The 20767-nt window shown below is 40.4% G+C and overlaps 2 protein-coding genes across 5 annotated transcripts in view; one reads left to right on the plus strand and one right to left on the minus strand.

Moving 5' to 3' along the window:
- LOC309394655 (UPF0739 protein C1orf74 homolog) overlaps positions 1–20767 on the minus strand; it is a 369606-nt gene that overhangs the window by 248286 nt on the left and 100553 nt on the right. The window lies entirely within an intron of this gene.
- Positions 524–17165, plus strand: LOC309394657 (josephin-2-like). 4 transcript variants are annotated; one of them, XM_081958097.1, is made up of 5 exons: positions 524–721; positions 12302–12485; positions 14474–14601; positions 15018–15212; positions 15602–17165. In XM_081958097.1, exons 2-5 carry the CDS (start codon positions 12345–12347, stop codon positions 15702–15704), a joined length of 567 nt encoding a protein of 188 aa, XP_081814223.1. In that variant the 5' UTR covers positions 524–721; positions 12302–12344; the 3' UTR covers positions 15705–17165. The 4 variants fall into 4 exon arrangements, with proteins under 4 accessions (XP_081814223.1, XP_081814222.1, XP_081814224.1 ...); XM_081958096.1 differs by lacking the exon at positions 524–721 and adding an exon at positions 9786–9900; XM_081958098.1 differs by lacking the exon at positions 524–721 and adding an exon at positions 11996–12131.

Genomic DNA, 20767 nt, shown 5'->3' on the forward strand with positions numbered 1-20767 from the left:
AGAGGGAGGGAAAATCTACTTGTGCAGAGCAAACTGCAACCTCAGCAAACCCCAGCAGACAATCGCTTTGATTTGAGAAACTTTTCCAGAAAACCAGGGCAAAATTCGGACTATCTTTCCTCTTTTGGTTTTTGCTTTGCACGCCACGCAACCAACCGTTAACAGTCCCCATTAGAATTTGCGACTTCTGCTTTACGGCAATTGCAAATATGGCCCGGGATGGAATGTTCCAATAGAAACTGAGGTCGCGGGGGGAGGGGAGGACAGCTTGCAAGTTAAAGTTCAGCTCATGGAAAAAAATAGGCAACGAGGTTGGGACGACTCACAATCTCTTTTCAATATGGGTTCATTACAGCGGTCAGGAGATTTGGCTGGAAATGTCCTTTTCAAGATAGTTGAAAAGAATTTCTCTCTCGAACTCCCCCCTTCATTTTGACGTTGGTATAGTCCTTAGGTATATTTTCCTGGCTTGCCGAGTCAGCTTTGCTCATTTCAGGGGGGGGGGGGGTTTGAAGCGTGTTGCTAAGCTCAAACAATCGGTTTTTTTATTTTCCTGTTGCGTTAGGGGACCGTTTTGCAATTCTCTTTTAGTTATTTTCGGTTCGTTGTGAAGTTGGGTTTTATTGAGGGAGCCTGAATATCTATTTATCAAGAAAACCATTGTTTCTACAGCGTTTTCCTACGTTCAGTCTCAATTATTGGGAATTTTTCTTAGTTAAAAGTGGAAGAAAAGGCTTTTTATAAACAAAAGCTTAACGTTACTGGGTTTTTTCCCCTCAAACCCAGATGTGGGTTTTTTTTCTAAATCTCTTGCTGGGTTTCTATAGCTTCTATTTTAAAATTCAACCAAGTTTAGGCTTCTTAAATATCTTTATTTTTAAAATTCAACTGCGTCTAGTCTTTTCTACACGCCACATTATCTTGTATGTTTAAGCCAGGTAAACAAAAGTCAGTTCAAAGCTGGTTTATTGCGGGGTTTTTTTATACCTGGGTTTTCTGTAGAATTTGGGTTTCTTTGGACCAGAAAAGCTTAGCGTTTTTTAAATAACGCTGTTTTTTCGGTTATAACGCTGCAAATGCCACTCCATGGGGAAAGAGGTTGCAGAGTAATTAAAAACAGAATTTGAAAGCAATTACATTAAAAGTTCTGGAAGTTAGCGACGTTTAAAGAGTTCTCTGCTCGGATGCAGTCTACCTATTTATGGGAAGGGATATGGTTCAATTCTGCTTAAATTTAGAAACGTTTCAATGAGATAAAGGCATTTAAAAGCAGAAACAAAAATAGTAAGCAGGCTTCTAATACTTTCCTGAAGCACAAACTTTTGCAAAACTTCTCAAAGATGAAAAATGGGGGTTGCTTTGTTAAAGTGCGCTAAAAGGATTTGTGTGGGTTTTTCAAGAGAACTACATTTTATAGCTTCAACTTAAATGGCTGCCTTGCTGTTTTTAAGGGCTTTTCAACATTTAAATAACATTTCCTGAGAGATACACACACATACAAATGAATTCCCTAGGCCAGTTTCTATTGACTCGGGTTTATTTTGCCAAAATACCCTCCCTTGTTTTGTTCCACAGACTTCTGCTAATTCCCCCCCCCCCCTTCATATCTTCCGTTTTAAATTCATTACATTAAAATGTGGGTAGAAAAGGAGAGGCTTTTTCAAACAATTTTGTAGTGATGGCAGGCTTTTTGTTGATGCGAAGTGTGACACAATACCTATGCTAACAAAAAATAAGCCTTTGACCTGAAGTATGAAATTTATTACATTTTTATACCATCTTTATATTATATAAAGCAGTAAACCTACGTAATACTCCTTCCTCACCTTTTCCACACAACGATAGATGCTCCCAAATTTTAATTCTTAAATTACTATTTGGCCTTCTGCTAGCTTTGGAATCCTCAGTGGCTTTAATTTTCCAACAATTTACTCTGGAATTGGTACCTATTGAGTAAAATACTCTCCCTCTGCTTCACAAATTTTCTCATTTCTGATCAGAATACTTGATTTTCTTAGGACATCTCTAAAGATCTCTATAACATTTATGGTGGGGTGCCCATTATTTGCCATTTGAACAAAATTTATATTGTCACCCATTTCAGTTTACCAAAACATACTGATTTTTAATGTACAAAAAAGACATGCAACATTCTACTGTTATGCCTACCATTTTGATTTTTTTTTTTACTAACAAAAGGGTTGTTGATGTGCCCTTTGGCCAAATAAATAGGGCAGGAATAGCAATATATAGACCAGGGAGGTTGCTAGAAAATATTTCATAACTAAGTTATTTGAAGAAAGCTTATTACAGCACAAGATTGATTTAAAGGGACTGCAATTTGCAAGTAGGGATGCTACTGCTGGGATTTTAAACCAAGATTCTGGGTTTCTTTTAAAATTAAATGAAGTCTAGCCCAACATTAACTTTATCAGTTATACTGTATATGAAACAAAAATTAGAGTACTTCAAAACTGACTGAAGTTTTTGGTATCTTGGTTTATTTTGAACACTGTTAATGGGTTTTTTTTTAAGGCAACCCTGCTTTTAAGTTATGGGAAAGGAAATGCAGCATAGGCCTAAAAACCGTTAGAAGCCATTAAAAGTTTTGCGGAATACATTATAGCTGCCCTGTTTGAACCTCCATGTTTATGACCAAGTGTACCTTTTAAATTTTTGAAGTAATTTGGGGAAAACCCAGGTGATACTTCAGCTCTATTTAGAAGCTTTGCAAGGAGTTCCTCTTGAGTTTTAAGCAGAAAACCTGCAGCTGGGACTTCCTAGTGCTCGATTTTCTCCAGCAGGGGGATTTACAAAAGGTTTTTTCTCTTAAAACATGGGGAATTGATTGCCTTGTTGGGCTTAAAAGAAAAAGAAATTGGGTGGCTTTCTCTATTTGAAGGTTGACTTTCATAAAAGATTGCCTTCCAACTTTTAAAATAGCTGTTGCAACTCTTAACCAGAAAAAAAACATAGGGAAGTTTGGTGTCTGAGTAGGCAGGCCAAGAGAAATACAAATGGCTTTTCCCCTGTTTTGGATAACTATTGGTTTAACAAAATATAAATACTGCACAGTTGGCAGCGTGGAAAGTTATCAGCACAGCTGCCCCTGGCAGAAATAAAATGTTTTATTGCTGCAGTACCAAAACTACACAGTTAAGACCAGGAGTGTGCTTCTGTATATGATATATCAGCCTTAAAAGAAGAGGCAGACATTGCGATCTCCGGAACTTAAAATATATATACTTAGCTTTTGTTAGCTTCTGCTAACATCCAGTGTAAAAACTTACTATTGAAGAGATAACTGCCTTTATGCATCACTGATCATTTTGGCCATTGCACGGTGATAGGCCCATCCACCTACCTGTAATTAGCTCTGCCAGTTTTTTTGCTACAGACATGTTAACTCCTATTGCTCCCTTCCGTACCGCGCACAGCTTGTGCTGTTGATGCCCAGGGAATGATAATTTAGATATGTGCGGCATTTTCTCTGGACCCTCGCCACACATCCCTCCACCGCATCACAGACACATCTGATACATCAACCAGACTCGTTTGTTGTTTTGCCTGTCACTCTGTCACTGGCCCGGTTTGTTCCTCATTGTATATCAAGCCTTTTATACAACATTCAGAAGACTTCAAAAACTTGATAGTAATTTCATAATTCCTTTCTGCTTGAGCAACAGTCAATATGGGCAACTACAAGCCCCCTCTTGAACATTTCTAAAAACCCAAGTTTGCTGAGATACGTGGAAAGAAATAATCCTTAATTTCCATGGTTCAGTTCAGCTACTTTTAGGGGTTATTTCCCTGACAAAATTAACTTGTTCTGCTTTGATCCATAGAGATTTCTGGGTAAGGTTCTTTTTTTGCTGTCACATATCGTCCATTTGAGGTCATTCTTGATAGCTTGGGGGTAGAGAAAAAGACAAGGCTTTTGAGACAGACTGGTAATGTAGTAGTTTCCCTGAAAATAATTTTTTTGACCCCCCCAAAATAAGCATTTTCGAGGAGGTCTTAATTTTTGAGGTGCAGGGAGGCCCTTTAACCTTGGCCCGCGGATCGGCTGATCCAGGGAAACAGCCAGCTTAGGGGGCTGCGTGTGAGGTCTTCTGGGAAGCGACAGCGGCTTGTGTTCCCGGCCTGGCTTACTGGGGGGGGGGCAGCAGCCCTGACGCCTCCAGCAGCGCCCCCCACGGACCCAGTGCTGCCCGGCTTCCTCAAAGGTGGCATTTCGGGACAGTGTCATCTTTGGGGAAGAAAGGGAGTAGCAAAGGAAATGGAGTCAGACATGAGATGATGATGGGAGGGAGAGAAAGGGGGGGGAAAGTGACTTTGGGTTAGTCCCTTTCTCTCAGCCCAGCCCGCCTCAGGTTTGTTGTTGAAGGAAAATAGAAAATAGCATCGTTGTGTGTCTGCTGCCTTTAGTGATTTATAAAAATAATAAATGTGACATGGGGCTGATTCAAATGAGTTCCGTTGCTGGAATTCTTGCAATCCCATCTCATTCTTCGCCATAAATCTTGTTAAAGAGGCACGGTGACCATTGTGCTTAGGAATATCATTTTTGGTTTTATCTGGATGCTTAAAAGATCTGACATGTTAGTTGAGAGCAGGTTATGCTTATCAGATGGATGCCTCAAAAGGAGCTGCTCCTGTGAGCATTTTAGAACAGAGCAGAACTACAAGTCCTGAAATCCAAGGGCCCCCATGTGGCCTTACAAAGCCATGAATGCCAACGTTGTTACCAAATTGTCATTTAATACAATAGGTGGAAGAAATATAAAACTCATGAGTAACAGATAATCTATTATATTTGAACTTAGTTTACAATAAAATTGTATTGGTGAAAAGATCACCCAGTAATCACTGTTGCTTGAGCAGACATTGACCTGGGAGCTCTTTTAATGTCCCTTTAATGAGCCCACCAAAATTGTACCTATTTATACTCCTGTTTTTACCCTTTTGAACTGCTAAGGTGGGTAGGAGCTGGAGCAAGTGACTGGAGTTTATCCAGTCACACAACAGCACTTGAATTTCAAATGTTGAGTTGCAAATTTTCAACCCAGCATCCTAACCACATGAGGCACCACTCTCCTTATTCACTAGTATAGAAAGTTAATGCAAATGTAATTCTTATTATCCTGACTGTTAGATATTCATACTAACTACAGAGGTTTCCACTCCAGTCCTCCATTTAGGCGGGAAGCCTGGGTTAATCTGATTGGTTGAGAGGCCTGACAGCTCCCTATAAAAGGGGAGCTGTCAGACCTCACAGTTGCTGGATTGTACATACTTGACTGCTAATATAGAGCTGCTGTTGCCTTCAGTCTGGAGTCTGTCCTCTCATTACCCTGATCTAACACTGACCCTATTCACTACTTTAGGATGCATACCAGTGATAGGCCCAAATGCAACTCTCAGATTTAAGAAAGAACACCCTGGTTAGGTGGGGAATGGCACTTGGTGATACTTAACTGCAACACTAGAAGAATAGCCAGTCTCTTACTGAATGCATGATACCAGTTAAGAGAAGCACAAACGAACAAAAATTACTCATTGGTTAAGGCTCCAGAAACTAGGTTTAGGCCTGAAAGCTGGCTGAGTGACTTTGTACCAGTCCCTTTCTCTCAGCCCAACACACCTTACAGGGGGACAATAAGAGATTAGTTCACCATCTTAAGTCATTTATAAAAACAGTAATAGCAGAAAAATGTTTTTTTTAAAATCTATTTTCCCAAATATTTATATACTTACACAGCAAGGCTCCTTTATATTCTCAACTGATCCATTTAAATGGAATAGAATCATTAATTAAATTCCATTTGACTCCTTTTTTTAAAATTTGACATACTTATTATTTAATTTGAAGCTGTCATTCAGCTGAATAATTTTTTATAAGGAAATCTGCCATTATGAGCTGTTTGTTCCATCAATCCTAGGTGTGACTTGAAATATGCAGGACTTAATTAGCACCCAACTTAAGCAATTTCACAGTCTTTTAAGGCAGTAACTTTATTTAAGTCAACCCAAATGTCCTAATGGGTAAAATTTGGAGAGCTTTAGATCTCCTAAATTAGCTATTACATAATGATAGTGGTCATTTAATGTTGTTATAGTAGTCAGAATAACACTGCTTGATGAAGAAATTAAAACACTGCTGTCTATTAAGTTATGAGACTTCCCACTTATTTCAAACATCAAAGGAGAGAAATAGTTATAGGATGTCTGAAAAGATTGTTCAGTGCTACCCAATATCCTTGGGAGTGTGTATATACTGTATGTATGTGTCTGTCTATTGCAACATTACTTCATGTTACAAAGCAGCTCCCATCAGTTTAGCATCCTTCAAATATGCTGATGTTGCAAGTTCCAAAATTCAAAATGTGAAAATCTAAGGAGGTGCTACTGCTCAGCTGACCTTGACTAAGCTCAGAAATTTTAGGCTGGACTGGGATGCTGAAAAGCACTCTAGAAAGCTGTGGGAATAAAATACTACTACGATGTTGCCAAGAAAAGTGCACTGGCCATATCTAGGTCTCAAGGGATATTTATGTACAGAATTTGTGGAAACTGTTGTAAAGAATGAGGGCCTTTTCAGCATTTAAGCTTCAGAGGAGATTTTTTTATATATGTAAAAGAAACTTAAAGAATGGGTGCCTTTTCAGCATTTTACAGCATTGTGTGAAATTAAGACAAAGGTAGCAACTCTTGGATACATAGGTGTGGTTAGAATTTTGTCAGCATGTCATAAATACAGACAAAATGGCTGATGGAGAAAGCTCATTTATTCATAAAATGGCTGCCACAATGGCATAAAAACTACTAGTAGTACTCGTAGAAACTTTTGTTTCGCTGGGTGTTCTCTGCCTCCACAGTAGGACACAATTAAGTCCGCAACTGAAATTATATCCACTTTTTATTTTATGAGAATGTTTGCCGATGCCAGGGGCGTTCTTGTAAAATAAAGGTGATTGTAAAACCGGGCATTTACCAGCATTTTCCTTTTCTATTTTATTTGTTTTTCTTTTTTAAATTAAAAGATTAAGTGATAAGATAAGGTTGAGCTAGAAGCTATGCAGACCTCAAGAAATGTGTCCTTGAACATATCTGTACTCCTAGCATGCTGCTTATTCCTAGATTAAGAGCTATTGCCTTTTTTTTTTCTTACCCAGAGCCTGTCATTTATAGACAGAAACCCAACAATGTAAATATACCATTAAAAAAGTTACAATGGTGGGTTGCTATGCATCCAGAACATCTCCCACACTTTTGAACTATTATAACGAACTCTACATGGGTTGCCTTTGAAGATGAATCAGGTATTTCAAGTGGTCCGAAATGTTGCAGCTGAATGAAGCTAAATCGGTGTTCCCATATAAATAGCTCCAGGATCTACATTAGTTACAAAATTACCTTCAAGGTACAATTAAACATTCTGGTTGCCACCTTTAAAGCCAGCTTACACGCTTTAGAACTTGTGTACTGTATTTACAAAACCATCTATTTTCATTGGTTTCTTGCCTGTCCCATAAGATCTAGGAGAATGGCAAAATCCTCATAGTTCCCCTTCTTTGGAATTACACTATCTCTGAAATTAAACCACTCTTCCCCCAGTGTGTTTGTGTGTTGAAAGTTGATTGGCATATTACTATTAATAGTTATGATTGATAGATTAGTTTTAAGGAATTCAAGGGAAAAAAATCATTGTTTATGGCTTGGATCAGACCTGGGCATTTAATCAATGGCCTGGCCACATCCAGGCCTTTTTCTGACCCTGCCCTGGTTAGTACAAAAAGACATTTGATTATTTGATATATATTTTTAATCAGCAGAAAAATTTGGCAATTTATGAAAACCTCGATGATTTGGCAAACAAAAGCTGGTTGCTAATAGGGAAGTGTTAGAGGTTGAAATGGAACATGGAATTTTTCAAGTTGATTAATTTATTGCCTTTACTCTTTATACTATCAATGGCCCCACTTGACAATTTAGAACAAAACAAACTGGCTATGACTCAAGAATGAGTAAGCAGTTTGCATTTGCTGTGTTTGGATGACATAAATGTATTTGGAAAACCAAAGGTTGAGCTAGATTCCTTATTAAAAAGCATAAAGGGGTTCAATAAACAATACTGGAATTGATTTAGTATCGACAAGTATGCAACTATAGCTATAAAGGCAGGCAAAATTGTTGAAGATGAGGGAATATAGCTTAATGAAGATTTGATGAAAATGAGAGCACCAAAAGGATATAAATATTTCGTAATTTTGGAAGAATTTATTTTGTTACAGAGTCGAGTCAAAGAAAGTACTTCAACCAAATATATCGCATGAGTTTGTAAAAGGTTGAAATCAAAGCTAAATGATGGAAACATTATTCAAATAATATCTGGGCCAGTTCCTTTTATCCAATATATAGCAATATAATTGATTGGACTGAGATGGAACTTGATAACTTGATTCAGAACTCTAAAAAAACAACAACCAACCCTTATGATAATATAGCATATAAAGGGTATAAAAGGGAAAGCTGATTAAAAAACGCACATATGGAGTTGGTTATCAGAAATGTTAAAAGAAAAAAAAATTGAAGGCTTTATTTTAATGTCACAGAAAAAAGCTTTGCTAACTAGTTGAATGAAGGTGAAAATTCTATAGGTAACAAACAGAAAATAACTTGGTTGTAATAAAAATGATAAAACAACCATTTGATCAAAGGCTGCGGTAGAATGTCACAAATTGATTACAAACAGTTTCATAAACAAATTGCCAGAGTTGCCAGGTCTGATTTTGAATATTGTAAAAACTATTGAGACTATCAAAGTGAGAAAGTTTTGGAAAATGAGCAGGTCAGACACCTTGTTCATAATATGCCTTATATTGGGAAAAAAAGAATGTCTGGTTCATTGATATATTGCTATTCTTGGTGATCCAGGATTGAAGAACAATTGGGAAAAAAGATGAAATACTGGATTGAAGTTGACCGCTTATGGAAAATCTGTTGCTATGCCAACTGACAGAGTTACCTAAAGGATTTCTTCAATATTCAGACATTGAATTTACCTAACATCCTAATTTTATTTTTAAACCTGCTGGGGATGGTCCATATTCTTAGATTCTTAAGAATTTTTAGACCTATGGTTAGGATTTGAATGAGTTTCTACTAGAAACTTACTGAATCTAACAGATTACCCACAGATAATAATAAACATATAACAAAAGAATAATAAAACCTGGCTTTCAGAAGAGTCCTGGGGCAGTTTTGTTGTCAATAGATACTTCACTAAGAGTATGTTTTCTGCCTTTGGCACAGTAATTGCTTATAGCTTATATAAGCAATTAATATAATGTATAATAGTTTATAATAATAGGGTATAAAATACCAAAGGTCAGTTTAAATTTTGGAATGAATTGCCTCCCTTAAACTTTGTACAGTTGGGTTAGCTTGTAAAAGTTGAAATCCTACACCATTACAAAGCAACAGTCCAGAATGTTTTGCACGTAATGTTGTAGCAAGATTGCAAATCCACTTGTTTTCCAGTTAAATATTTCTTATCCACCTGTTAGGAACTATACTGTAACCTTTATCTAAATTATTAGCAACGCTGAACTTTTTCCTCCATCTGCGATGAATACACTCCCCTCTCAAGGTCTCTTTCAAGGGAAACAAGCCGCAGCAGTTGCCTCTCCGTTTGTTGCATTCTGGGAAATGTAGTTTCCTACCCGCTTCCGGTCAAACACGTGAGGCCTACTGGGAATTGTAGTTCTATTGTATGCCCAAGGCTTGCTGGGAAGAGTAGTTTCTCCAGCTCTGCACAGTCAGCCTGGCCTTTTAACAGCCGTTTCAGGGGAAGTCATGGTGGGGGGGCTCGTTTATTGGACTTTCGCTTTTTCCCGGGTAAGTTTATTTTCTCGGGGTTGTTTTCCCAAACTCCTCCTCCCCCCCCCCCATCCTGGAACGAGTTGGTCATTGGGAATGGGTTAATGAGTCTCTGTTTCTCCTCTTGGTGGAAAAACTTTGAAACATTCAACCAGGGATGACTGAGTGTTTATCATTCCTGAAGAATGGTGTCTTCGAGCATGCACAGAATGCAGCTGTGTTATAATAAGTACGTTTCCATCTGTCGCACCAGTTTATGGAAGCAAAGTTACAGTTTATATAGGAGTATCTTTTTTAGTCTGTCTTTAGCTGGCCTATTTTGACTTACAGGTTTGTAAGTTTTGATTACTACTACTGTACGTTACCTTGTAATAAGCCCAGTACCTGCACCTGTCTTTTTGGCAGAGTATTAATAGGAGTTTTTATGCGATGATCAAAGCCACATTGCTGATCTTTAACTGTTATGTATGCTTTCTTGATGGCTGTAGAAAATTATTTCCTTTGTATATGATGCTTCAGAAGATTTTGAGTGAATGATCTTCCGAGGAAGGATAGTTTTGACATACCGTAGCCTTCCCAAACCTGCTGTCCAACAGATTTATTGGATTCAACTTTTCATAATTTTCAGAAAGTTAAAATTTATCACATCTGAAATGCAGTTGGCTAGGACTGGACTGCCTTCATATTGTTGCAGTATGGATAACTATAACACAATTTCCTAACAGAAAGATCTTTGTGTACATCTTAACAAAGTGGCTGTGTTCATTCCGATCAGTTAAGGGAAAATAAAAATATGAGATGGGCATCATGGGTCTCTCCTTACCCCTCTCCCACAGGATGTTCTTGTTTACCACTGCAGTGTTTAAAATAAAGAGACATTTGGCTTCTGGGTCTTTTAGAACTTTGATTTATTATTATTATGTGGTTAATGTTTGGTGAGATTCACAGATTTTGGGGCTGGTTGGTAGCCTTAACAGCTCGAGTCCTAACCCAAGGACCTAGGAACTGTTAAGATAACGTCGGAGGATATAAGCTGTTCCAAGTAGCGTGGTTTTTTGTAGAGTCAGAATGTTCAATTCCGATAAATTTAGAATTTCTAAATAGCGAGTAGGTAGCCCTTTAGGTATTGCTCCAAGGGCTCCAATTACAATTGGGACAACACATGATTTCTTTTTCCACAGTCGCTCAACCTCAATTTGCAAGTCCCGGTATTTTGTGATTTTTTTTCTTGCTGTTTATTATCTTCAATTCGTGCATCACCAGGTATTGGCAATGTCAATGAACCATACTTTTTTCTTTTCAATTGTTATGTCAGGTGTGTTGTAGGCCAAGTGCCTGTCTGTCTGGATTCTGAAGTCCCACAAGATCCTGCCTTTCTCATTCTCTAAAACCTTCTCAACCTGATGGTCCCAGTGGTTTTTGCTGTTGTCAAATCCAAACTTTTGGCACAATTTCCAGTGAACAATCTTAGCAACGCGTTGTAGGTAGTCAGTTTGTGAAATTTTGCTGCACCCGCTGATCAAGTGGTCAGCTGTCTCATCTTTCTCATTACAGAAGCGATATTTGCTGTTGGTGGTAACATGTTGAATTTTTGCCTTCATGCAGTTTGGCTAAGGCTTGTTCTTGAACTGCCAAAATAAAGCCTTCTGTTTCTTTTTTCAGTACTCCTGATCTTAACCAGTTCCAAGTTAGCTTTTGGTCAGCTTTGCCTTCAATACTTTTCAAGTATTCACCATGCATAGCTTTGCTTTTCCAATTTTCAGCTCGCTTCTCAATTACTTCTTTCTTATATTCAACTTTTAACTTAGTTGTCTTCAAAAGGCCTCCTTTTATTTACTTCCTTAATCATTGGTTCTTCACTTTTCTGGATGTAATCATTCAAGCTATTATTATTATTATTTTGTTTTCAATCCTATAGTACTTAAGAATACCCATAATTTGCTTGGGCTTCTGGGAAACATTTAATATTGTGATGCATTTGTGTTGCCAATAATGAATGTCAAGTTAAAGCTTTGGTCAACAATTGGCTGGGCTTCCCATGCCATCTGACAAGGGTGGGGCAGCCAGAAGAATCTGTTGGATGAGCTGTGATCCCAGAGAAAGCTTAGCAGGCGTAAGAGCTGGAGAAAGAAGGGACAGAGAGAACAAAGCAGGGAGATTGAGAAGACATTAAGTCTGTCTTAACGAAATTGGACTTTTGAGGACCAAGGATGTCTACAAGAAAGAGGCTTTGGAGGACAAGAATTGCTGTGAGACAAACTACACAAAGGGAAGGACCTTGGGTGCCTGGAAGGGCCAGATGGGAAGCTACTTCTGTTAATGTTGCTGCCGCCATTCCTTGTTATCTGCTGGTGGGATTGTACTGATTGGGTGCATTCTCTCTCTCTTCATGCTTTTCTTGATGGGTTTTTTTCCTCAGGGTTGATCTCCTGGGAACGGCCTTTCAGGCCAGTTTGGATGTGATGTCTGGGAATCTGGCCCAACCTGAGACATCTGCAGTTTATCACGAGAGACAGCGTCTGGAACTCTGTGCTGTACACGCCCTCAACAATGTCCTCCAGGAACGACTCTTTACCCAAGAGATAGCTGATGAAATCTGTAAAAGTTAAGTTGTTTGGGTGGTTTTGCCTCTCTTTGGGACGGAATATTCCCATATTTAGGATCTTTAGGGGAGCATCTCCTCCACAAGAGTCCGTTGCTCTAACTTTTTATACCAAGACATTAAAATCTGTTCATGGATCCAGGTAGGAACTCAAAAGAAGTGAGTCAAAACGAAGAGGGGGGGGGGAAATATCCCAAGGCTTCAAACTTTTTTTGTCAAATTAATTATCTTAACATTTATGCCAGTGAGTTGGTATATATACATCATCTGTTTTTGTGATGTAGGTCTACTAGTTGAAAATGTATTCAGGAATAGGATTGGAGCTCTGTTCAGCGAGAAGTGTTTAAAATAAGCTTCTGTAAACCCCAGAATCATTTTAGGGAAGTGGAGAAAGGATGGAGTTTGAAACATTGATTTAATTTAATTTAAACATTTTGTCTATATTCAGTCTTAGAACTCCCATCTTTTCCTTAGGGAGAAGGATGGTGATTTGGTTTTAGTTTCTGCGGAGCACTCTTAACGAGAGAGGTGGAGTGAAACTGTCATGCCCTTTTTCCATTTGAGATCACGAGAGCGATAGACTCCCAGGTTCCATGTTGGAATTGTGCTTGAAATGAATTAGACATAAGCTTTATCTTGGGGAACCCCCATAAAGTGGTCCTATTGCCTGGAGCCAACTCTCCTTTTGCCCTTCTAGGTCTCCTTGCTTTAATGCAAATTCTGCAGGTCTCCTGATAGTAACGGATGGATATTGAGCTTGTCAAATCTTCAGTAATATAAAGTAATATTTAGTATTTAGGAATACTAAAAAAGGCTCCATCACTTTTTGCTTTTGTCTGCATTTTCAAGCGCCTGAAAGGGACACCGCCTTTGTTTCTCTGGAAACTGACTAATTGCTCAGGGCAAAGCAGGTCTGATGAAGAAGGAAGATTTTACCCTGGATAAATAAAATATAGACTAATTCCAGCATGAGTAGCTCGGGATCTTTTATGTATTCATTTAAAACTACTGGTATTATGACACATTGTTTAGTACAATTAAGATAATATCTTAGATTCAGCAATATTTCAGTGGAAGCCAGGTGTAAGCTACAAGTAGGCCTCTTAAATACTGAATCTGTAGCAGTCTGGGCCGGTTGATTTATTGTTCATTTATACAATCTTATTCTGGGGCAAGTAGGAGTCCCGGAGGCTTCCCTAGAGTATAAGTCTCTGGAAAAGCCAAGGCACCAGCTGTATATAAAGAAGTGCACATCCTTTATTCTCAATATATTTCCAGGAGTAGCTCCCTGGAGTATAAGATTTTGCCAGCTTGAAATAGACAAAAAGTTAATACATGAAATGCATGCTTTAAAAACCCACACATCTTATTTTGGACAAGCTGAAGATAAGCACAATACTGCCCAATGGGCGTGGCACATAACTTCAGGGGGGGGAAAGTATTTCCCCTCAAGGAGGCCACAGTCTGACTTATGGCTCAGGCCGGCAAGAAAAGAAATGAAGTGAAGCGAAGCATGGTGGCCTATGCTTTGTCTTATTTGGGGGGTCTCCAGTGTGTTGCTCGTGGCAACTCAGGAACATTCCCTACTATTCCAAGTAATACGCTGTGATGTATCAGCTCCATATTTCCAAAATGGCTCTTGGAGTTTCATGTATGCATCTGAGAAAATAAAAAGATGACAGTTCATTGCAATTCAGTACTTTTTTTTTTCTTTTTAAGAAGGAGCCTGCCTCTTCGGAAAACAAAAAAAGCTGAAGCAATTTAAGGAATGTAATGGGGAGCATTACGGGTAACCCACCATGGGGTATAAAGAAAGATCCTTCCTAAATAAACTTTCTAGCAATTGGATCAGCCATGATTACAGTGGAAACCCTTTGGGAGAGTGTCCCTATTATGCTCTTAAGCATTCCAAAAGGGCCCCTGATACTTAGGGGAAGCCCCTTTTTTTCCAAACCCTCTGGTGATGTCTTCCCTCTTTTCCCCTCCCACAGGCTGGCTCCTGACGCCAGGTGGAATCCACACCGTAGCTTTTTGGGGACAGGGAATTACGATGTCAATGTCATTATGGCAGCTCTCCAGAGTGTGGGGTTTGAAGCCATTTGGTGGGATAAGCGAAGGTAATGAGTTCCTATTATCCCTTTGCTTTTTCTAGGTACTTTTTCTGAACAACTCTTAATCATTCTATTTTCTTCTTCTTAAGAACCAAGCGCCTGTCATTCTCTACTTTTGTCTTCTCCTTCTCTTCCTAACTATCCTCGCTGATTCCACCCACACCTTCACGTCTCATTGCTTTAAGGCAGCTTATAATTTAAAAATGACATTGTGCCGTAGCATTTTGAGGCATAATTGCTCGTCTTTTCTCTGTGGCTGTCTTTGGGGCTTCTTCTACTTGATAGATTGACTAAGTTGGGAGCTGCTTACTATGTTCTCCTGTGGCCATTTCAGAATTTGTTTTTTTTTTAAAAAAAAAAAATCTTGTTGCCAGCTTAATGTACTTGCTCTGCCAAGCTCCTTTCTCCCTTTTGTCTCATAGACCCCTCGAGCAGTTGTCCCTGGCAGGGCTGGTTGGCTTCATTGTGAACGTCCCTTCCAATGTGTGCCTGGGTTTTCTGTCACTCCCTGTGAGGCGTCGCCACTGGGTTGCTGTGCGTCAGCTTGACGGCATCTATTATAACCTTGACTCCAAACTGAAGGCGCCAGCACCAATTGGTGGTGAAGCTGACCTCAGGTACCAATGGGGGGCTGGTGGTAGTCAAGATGTAGTTGCAATGACGTCATTGCCTCCTTTTTCTCGTTTTACTTCCATATTATGGATTCAAAGTTGATTTATCTAAAATACAACGTATGATACGTAAGCAATGCCAAATACCATTTAATGAAAACCCTACTGAATGTAAAAGTTGCTAAAAGGAGAAAAACTGACTGCTCTAAGTAGCCACATCTCTGCCTACTTTTGAACAGCATTCCACAATGGAATGCATTTTTAGGATGAAGCTTGGAGAAAGCTAAAGTCCTTGAAAAGAACAGTGCTGGGATGGTGGAGAATGATGGTTAGAGGCTCGCTCACAGGAGACCCTGCTTGGATCCCTGATAGCATGTTCTTTTTTGTCCCCACAGGGTATTTCTCCAGGACGTGCTTTCCCAGGGCCCTTGCGAGTTGCTGTTGGTTGTGCCCCATGAGGCAGGCGAGGCCAGGCTTTGGCTGAACACTGTGAGGTGATCCTCAGGCCTCCCAAAAGAAACTGCCTGGTCTAAAGATCTTTTTTCTCCCTGCTGCACTCCCTTGCACCCACCTGCTGCATGTAATGGAGGGGAAGAAAGGAGCCCTCCATTCCTGTTTATACTGCTACTCTGGGTGCCGATGATAGAATCCATCTTTCCTTCACTAAGAAATGATCCCGACTTCCGTCGATTTCTGCTTGCTTTTTAAAGGCTTGGCTTTTTCTGGGATTATGTGAAATACAGGACATGGCACCTAATGGTGAAAGCTCCCCCCCCCCCCAGCCAATTTCATGATACTTAGAGGCCTATATACAATCTTCCTTGCAGACAAATAGATCAAAATTGGGAGTAAGTTTATGCACAGGGCTTGATGGGATCCCCATCTCTTTATTTTCATCCTCCGCCTATGATATAAATGCAACTGTAAAATGTGGGTCTCAGTAGGCCTGGATGTTGTGTTTTCAGAATTCTTCTATAAAAGCCATTCTGCTAATATATCCAAGAGGTCCTTGGATGAAACAATTTGTTGACCATTCCTTAAATAATTCACATTTGATTTTTGGAAAAGGCCGTTCTGGAAAATTGAAGAAGTCTTCATTTGAAGAACCAGATGGGAGAATGAGATACTTAAGAACTTATTAAAATGTGAGAACTGTAGGGTAACTTTTAGTTTGGAAGAGCTGTGCAGAAGGACCTGCCTTTTATCTCGGGTTTCCTTGTGAAACTGAAGGAATATGAGAGGTTTAAGAATTCTGGGGTAGCTGTGGTTGATGTAAAGAAGACAGAAGTTGAGAAGAGGAGAATAATATTTCGCTAGAAACATGATTTAGGAGAAGAGAGTAATATTCTGTTACTATATTGTAGCCTCTAAAGTGCTTCTGTGCCTTTTAATTTCTGGCTAACAGAAATTCAATGGGAAGATTTTCCACAAAATTGATGTCTTAACATTCTGAGGCTCTGTTTCCGGCATCCTTTCTCATTGGATGGTGCTGCTGGGAATTGTAGTTCAACGCTATTGGGAAAGGTACTAGGAGTACTTGTACCTATTTAATTTTTGGCTGCCACATAATGAGTAAAGGACAATAATCTGGCACAGTGGATAAAGAAATGATCCTCTCCCAGCAAGCAAAATATTTGCCTTCTTTTTTTTTCTTCCTTTTATTTCTAAAGGGGAAAAAAATGCCACTTGTGCCAGAGAACAAAGAATATAGTGAAAAGTTCAAATATTAAAATGGGACAAAACAGTGGTCAGGATCATGGGAGACTAATGCACTCCCCAGTTCATTATCCAGTTTTATGTGTTTTTATCCTTTTCTAGGCTGCATTGCCTGTTTTGTGAAGTAGAATAAATATATATGCCTTCCAAGTTTTATGTTTTTACCAAAACAAAAAACCAACAACCACCCAAAAAGGGTAGAAACAAAATGGTGCAATACAAATAAATGTGTGTTTTAGTTTATTTTTTTCTGGTAGAATGTGATTTGGGGGTGGGAGGAGAAGATTATATCCCATTTGTGTAGAAAGTTGCACTGACCACCAGGAGGCCACTCTCATCACTTTCTATAGAAAATTTAACAAGTGAGCACAAAATGCAGTACCATGCTTTGCTTCAGACATACCAAAATAATTGTGGGCAACTGGGTTGATTTTGAAAGTTGGGGCAAAAGGATGGGAAAAGTTTTTCTCATTCACCATTTCACAAGTGAATAAAGTATTTGCATAAATGTCCCATATGACCATCAAGAACTGCTGGCGAACTGTGTATGAATAAACTGTCGGTCACAATTTTCCCTTTGGGAGGGAAAAAAAAAATCACACTGTGATGCTTCATATTTTGAAAAAAAAAAATTTCTGGACATCCTGAATATTCCAAAAAATATTTATTTATTCGTTAAATTTATACACCGCCGATCTTACTTAAATAATGCTGGGTGACTTACCCAGCGTAAGAAACCATATAAATACATGAATAAAAGCATACATTAAAAAGAATTAAAAGCATGTTAAAATTCCTAGTAAAAATAAAAATCAGTGTATAAAATTCAGAAGGCTAAGACAGCAGGAGTGTCCTCAAGCCACCATTACCGGGGAGAGGGGAGAGGGGGCGGTCTAGAAATCTAATTAAATAAATAAATAAATTACCAGGGCTGCACCATACTTTGAGAAACCGAACCCCCAATGCTAATTGACACTCTTGGTCTTAATACTCTTGGGAAACCAGAAGAGTGGGGAGGGACCCCATCTCTGAGGATAAGATGTTCCATAGGTTGGGGACAGCAGCTGAGAAGGGCCTCCTAAAGCACACCACTCTTTGATGGGACATGTAGCATACCCTCCCTGCTTGACCAGGTGGGGACAGGTTGATGTAATTGGGACAAGGCAGTTCCTCATGTATCCTTATAGGTCCCAAACTAACCATCACATATCCCCCTTCCCCCTGCTAAAAAATGGTGTGCGATAAAGCTGCCGAGAATTGATTTGTTGCTGCTCTTCTGCAATCAAAACATTGTTGCTGTTCTGCTTTTCATCACCTTTTTGAACTCATTACAGTTTTTCGAGTTTCACATGTGCATCCAGTATCAAAATACTGAATCTCGCTTGGTTTGATTCCTACGGAGAAGATACTTGAACAGCTTTTAATGTTGCAAAACATTGCCCAGGTTACCTTACTACGTAGTTGAAAATTTCCGACTCTGTGAAGGACTACCAGGGCAAAGTACCCAAGAATTTGCACCTCCATTCAGCATTCCTAGATCAGACCCCTGGAAATGTGTGGAAACAGAATAGTTCCAAAAGAGTAATTGGACCAATAACATCAAGGACACCAACCAATTCAACTTAAATCACTGAGCTCCCAACGGAAAGTCTGTCATTGTGAAAAACCCCAGGTCCCCACATTTTTGACTCTTCCACATGTCCAGAAGAAACAAGTCTTTTGCCTCTAGCGTCCTTCATTCCTACAGAGATATCACTTAATTCTGGAGCCTCCAATTTGTTGAGCCATTTCACTTGAGATCAAAGTCAGCTGATAGCTCAATTGGGTTGCTTTGCAAAGACAATTTGGTCCCCCCAATATATATTATATATATATTTATATTTATTAAATTTATAGACCGCCCCCTCTCCCCGAAGACTCGGGGCGGTGTACAGACCACACAATAAAAACAGTATACAAAATTAAATATTCTTAGATACCCGTAAAATCAAATTAAATACTAGGCTGTACAGTATGATTAAAAATTAAAACAACCTAAAAAGCTACCCCTAAAAATTTAAAATACAGGCTAGAGGGACACAAAACTACAGTTAGGCCAGGCCAGCTAAGTTGAACAGGTGGGTCTTAAGCTTCTTACGGAAGGAGCGGAGATCGGTGGTTATTCTAATATCGGGGGAGAGGTCATTCCAGAGGGTCGGGCCCATCACAGAGAAGGCCCTACTCCTGGGTGTCGCCCGCTGGCACTGCCTAGTGGACGGCACCCGGAGGAGTCCCTCCCTGTGAGAGAGAATCGGCCGCAGGGATGTATGGGGCAGGATGCGATCCCGCAAATACCTAGGTCCTGTGCCATGGAGCGCTTTAAAGATGATAGTCAACACCTTGAAACGCACCTGAAAAGCCACAGGTAGCCAGTGCAGCCCGCGGAGGAGAGGTGTTACATGAGAGTACCTAGTACCTCCCATAATTGCCCGCACGGCCACATTCTGGACCAACTGCAGCCTTCGGGTGCATCTCAAGGGAAGCCCCATGTAGAGGGCATTACAATAGTCCAGTCGGGACGTCACTAGCGCATGGGTGACTGTGTGCAGGGCGCTCCGGTCCAATAGGGGGCGCACCAGGCGAACCTGGTGGAAAGCCCCCCTTGCCACGGCCGTCACATGGTCATCCATTGACAGCCGGGCATCCAGGAGGACGCCCAAATTGCGTGCCCGCTCCACGGGGGCCAGCTGTTCGCCCCCGATGGCCAGTGATGGAACCCACTGGTTGAACCGGGGCGCCGGTAACCACAGCCACTCAGTCTTGGAGGGGTTGAGCTTGAGTCTGTTACTGCCCATCCAGACCCGTACGGCCTCCAGGCACCGGGACATCATTTCGACGGCCTCGTTGGGGTGGTTCGGGGTAGAGATGTACAGCTAAGTGTCGTCAGCGTACAGATGGTACTCGACCCCAAAACCACGAATGATCTCACCCAGCGGCTTCATATATGTGTTGAACAGGAGAGGCGAGAGGACCGACCCCTGCGGCACCCCACAAGTGAGCGGCCTCTGCCCCTCTGTCAGCACACATTGCGCTTGGCCAGAGAGGTAGGAGGAGAACCACCGCAAAACTGTACCCCTCACCCCCAACCCCTCTAGACGGCGCAATAGGATACCATGGTCGATTGTATCAAAAGCAGCCGAGAGGTCTAATAGGACCAGGATGGAGGAACAACCCCCATCTCTGGCCCTCCAGAGATCATCCAGCAACGCGACCAAAGCCGTCTCCGTGCTGTGGCCGGGCCGGAAACCGGACTGGCGCGGGTCTAGATAATCAATTTCCTCCAAGTGGCGTGGGAACTGTTGTGCCACCACACTCTACAACCTTCGCCAAAAAGCAAAGGTTGGAGACAGGACGATGTTCTTCCATAAGTCATGCTGGAGAGTCCCTATACATTCCTCTACAAAACATCTGTCCGCATGGAGCCTCCATATATTCCTCTGATGTCCACTTCCTTTTAGAGCCACCATATCTCCTCCGAAGACCACTTCTTTTAGAGCCCATGTCTCTCCCAGTCATGAATATTTTAACACCTTTTTTTCCTGGACCTTCTAGTGGTATCCAGTTGATTGTGATCTTTTGCTGAACGTTGCTCATTCATGCCGACTGTCTTAGTGTCCTGTGTCCTTGGACAAATGTTTTGATTTTGATTTCTTTGTAGTTGTCCCTTAGAGGACAATAGATGCGCCCTCATTTTTGTATTAATCATGGGAGGGAATAATAGCCTCAGCAATTGCTGAGTCAAGGTACAGGACAAACCCTTGATTGGTAGAAGGAGGCTTCTATTCTGGTCATTGTTATTTACAGGG

Source organism: Natrix helvetica, assembly GCF_964273705.1.
Source record: "Natrix helvetica genome assembly, chromosome: 6".
NCBI classification, from domain to species: domain Eukaryota; kingdom Metazoa; phylum Chordata; class Lepidosauria; order Squamata; family Natricidae; genus Natrix; species Natrix helvetica.

Excerpts from the sequence above, each read along its gene's own strand:
- LOC309394657 (XM_081958095.1), top strand. The coding sequence starts at position 12,472 with ATGAAATCTGTAAAAGTTAAGTTGTTTGGGTGGTTTTGCCTCTCTTTG. Across the intron at positions 12,627-14,475 it reads AAATCTGTTCATGGATCCAG|GCTGGCTCCTGACGCCAGGT; the intron begins GTAGGAACTCAA and ends CCCCTCCCACAG. Across the intron at positions 15,213-15,601 it reads GGTGGTGAAGCTGACCTCAG|GGTATTTCTCCAGGACGTGC; the intron begins GTACCAATGGGG and ends TTGTCCCCACAG.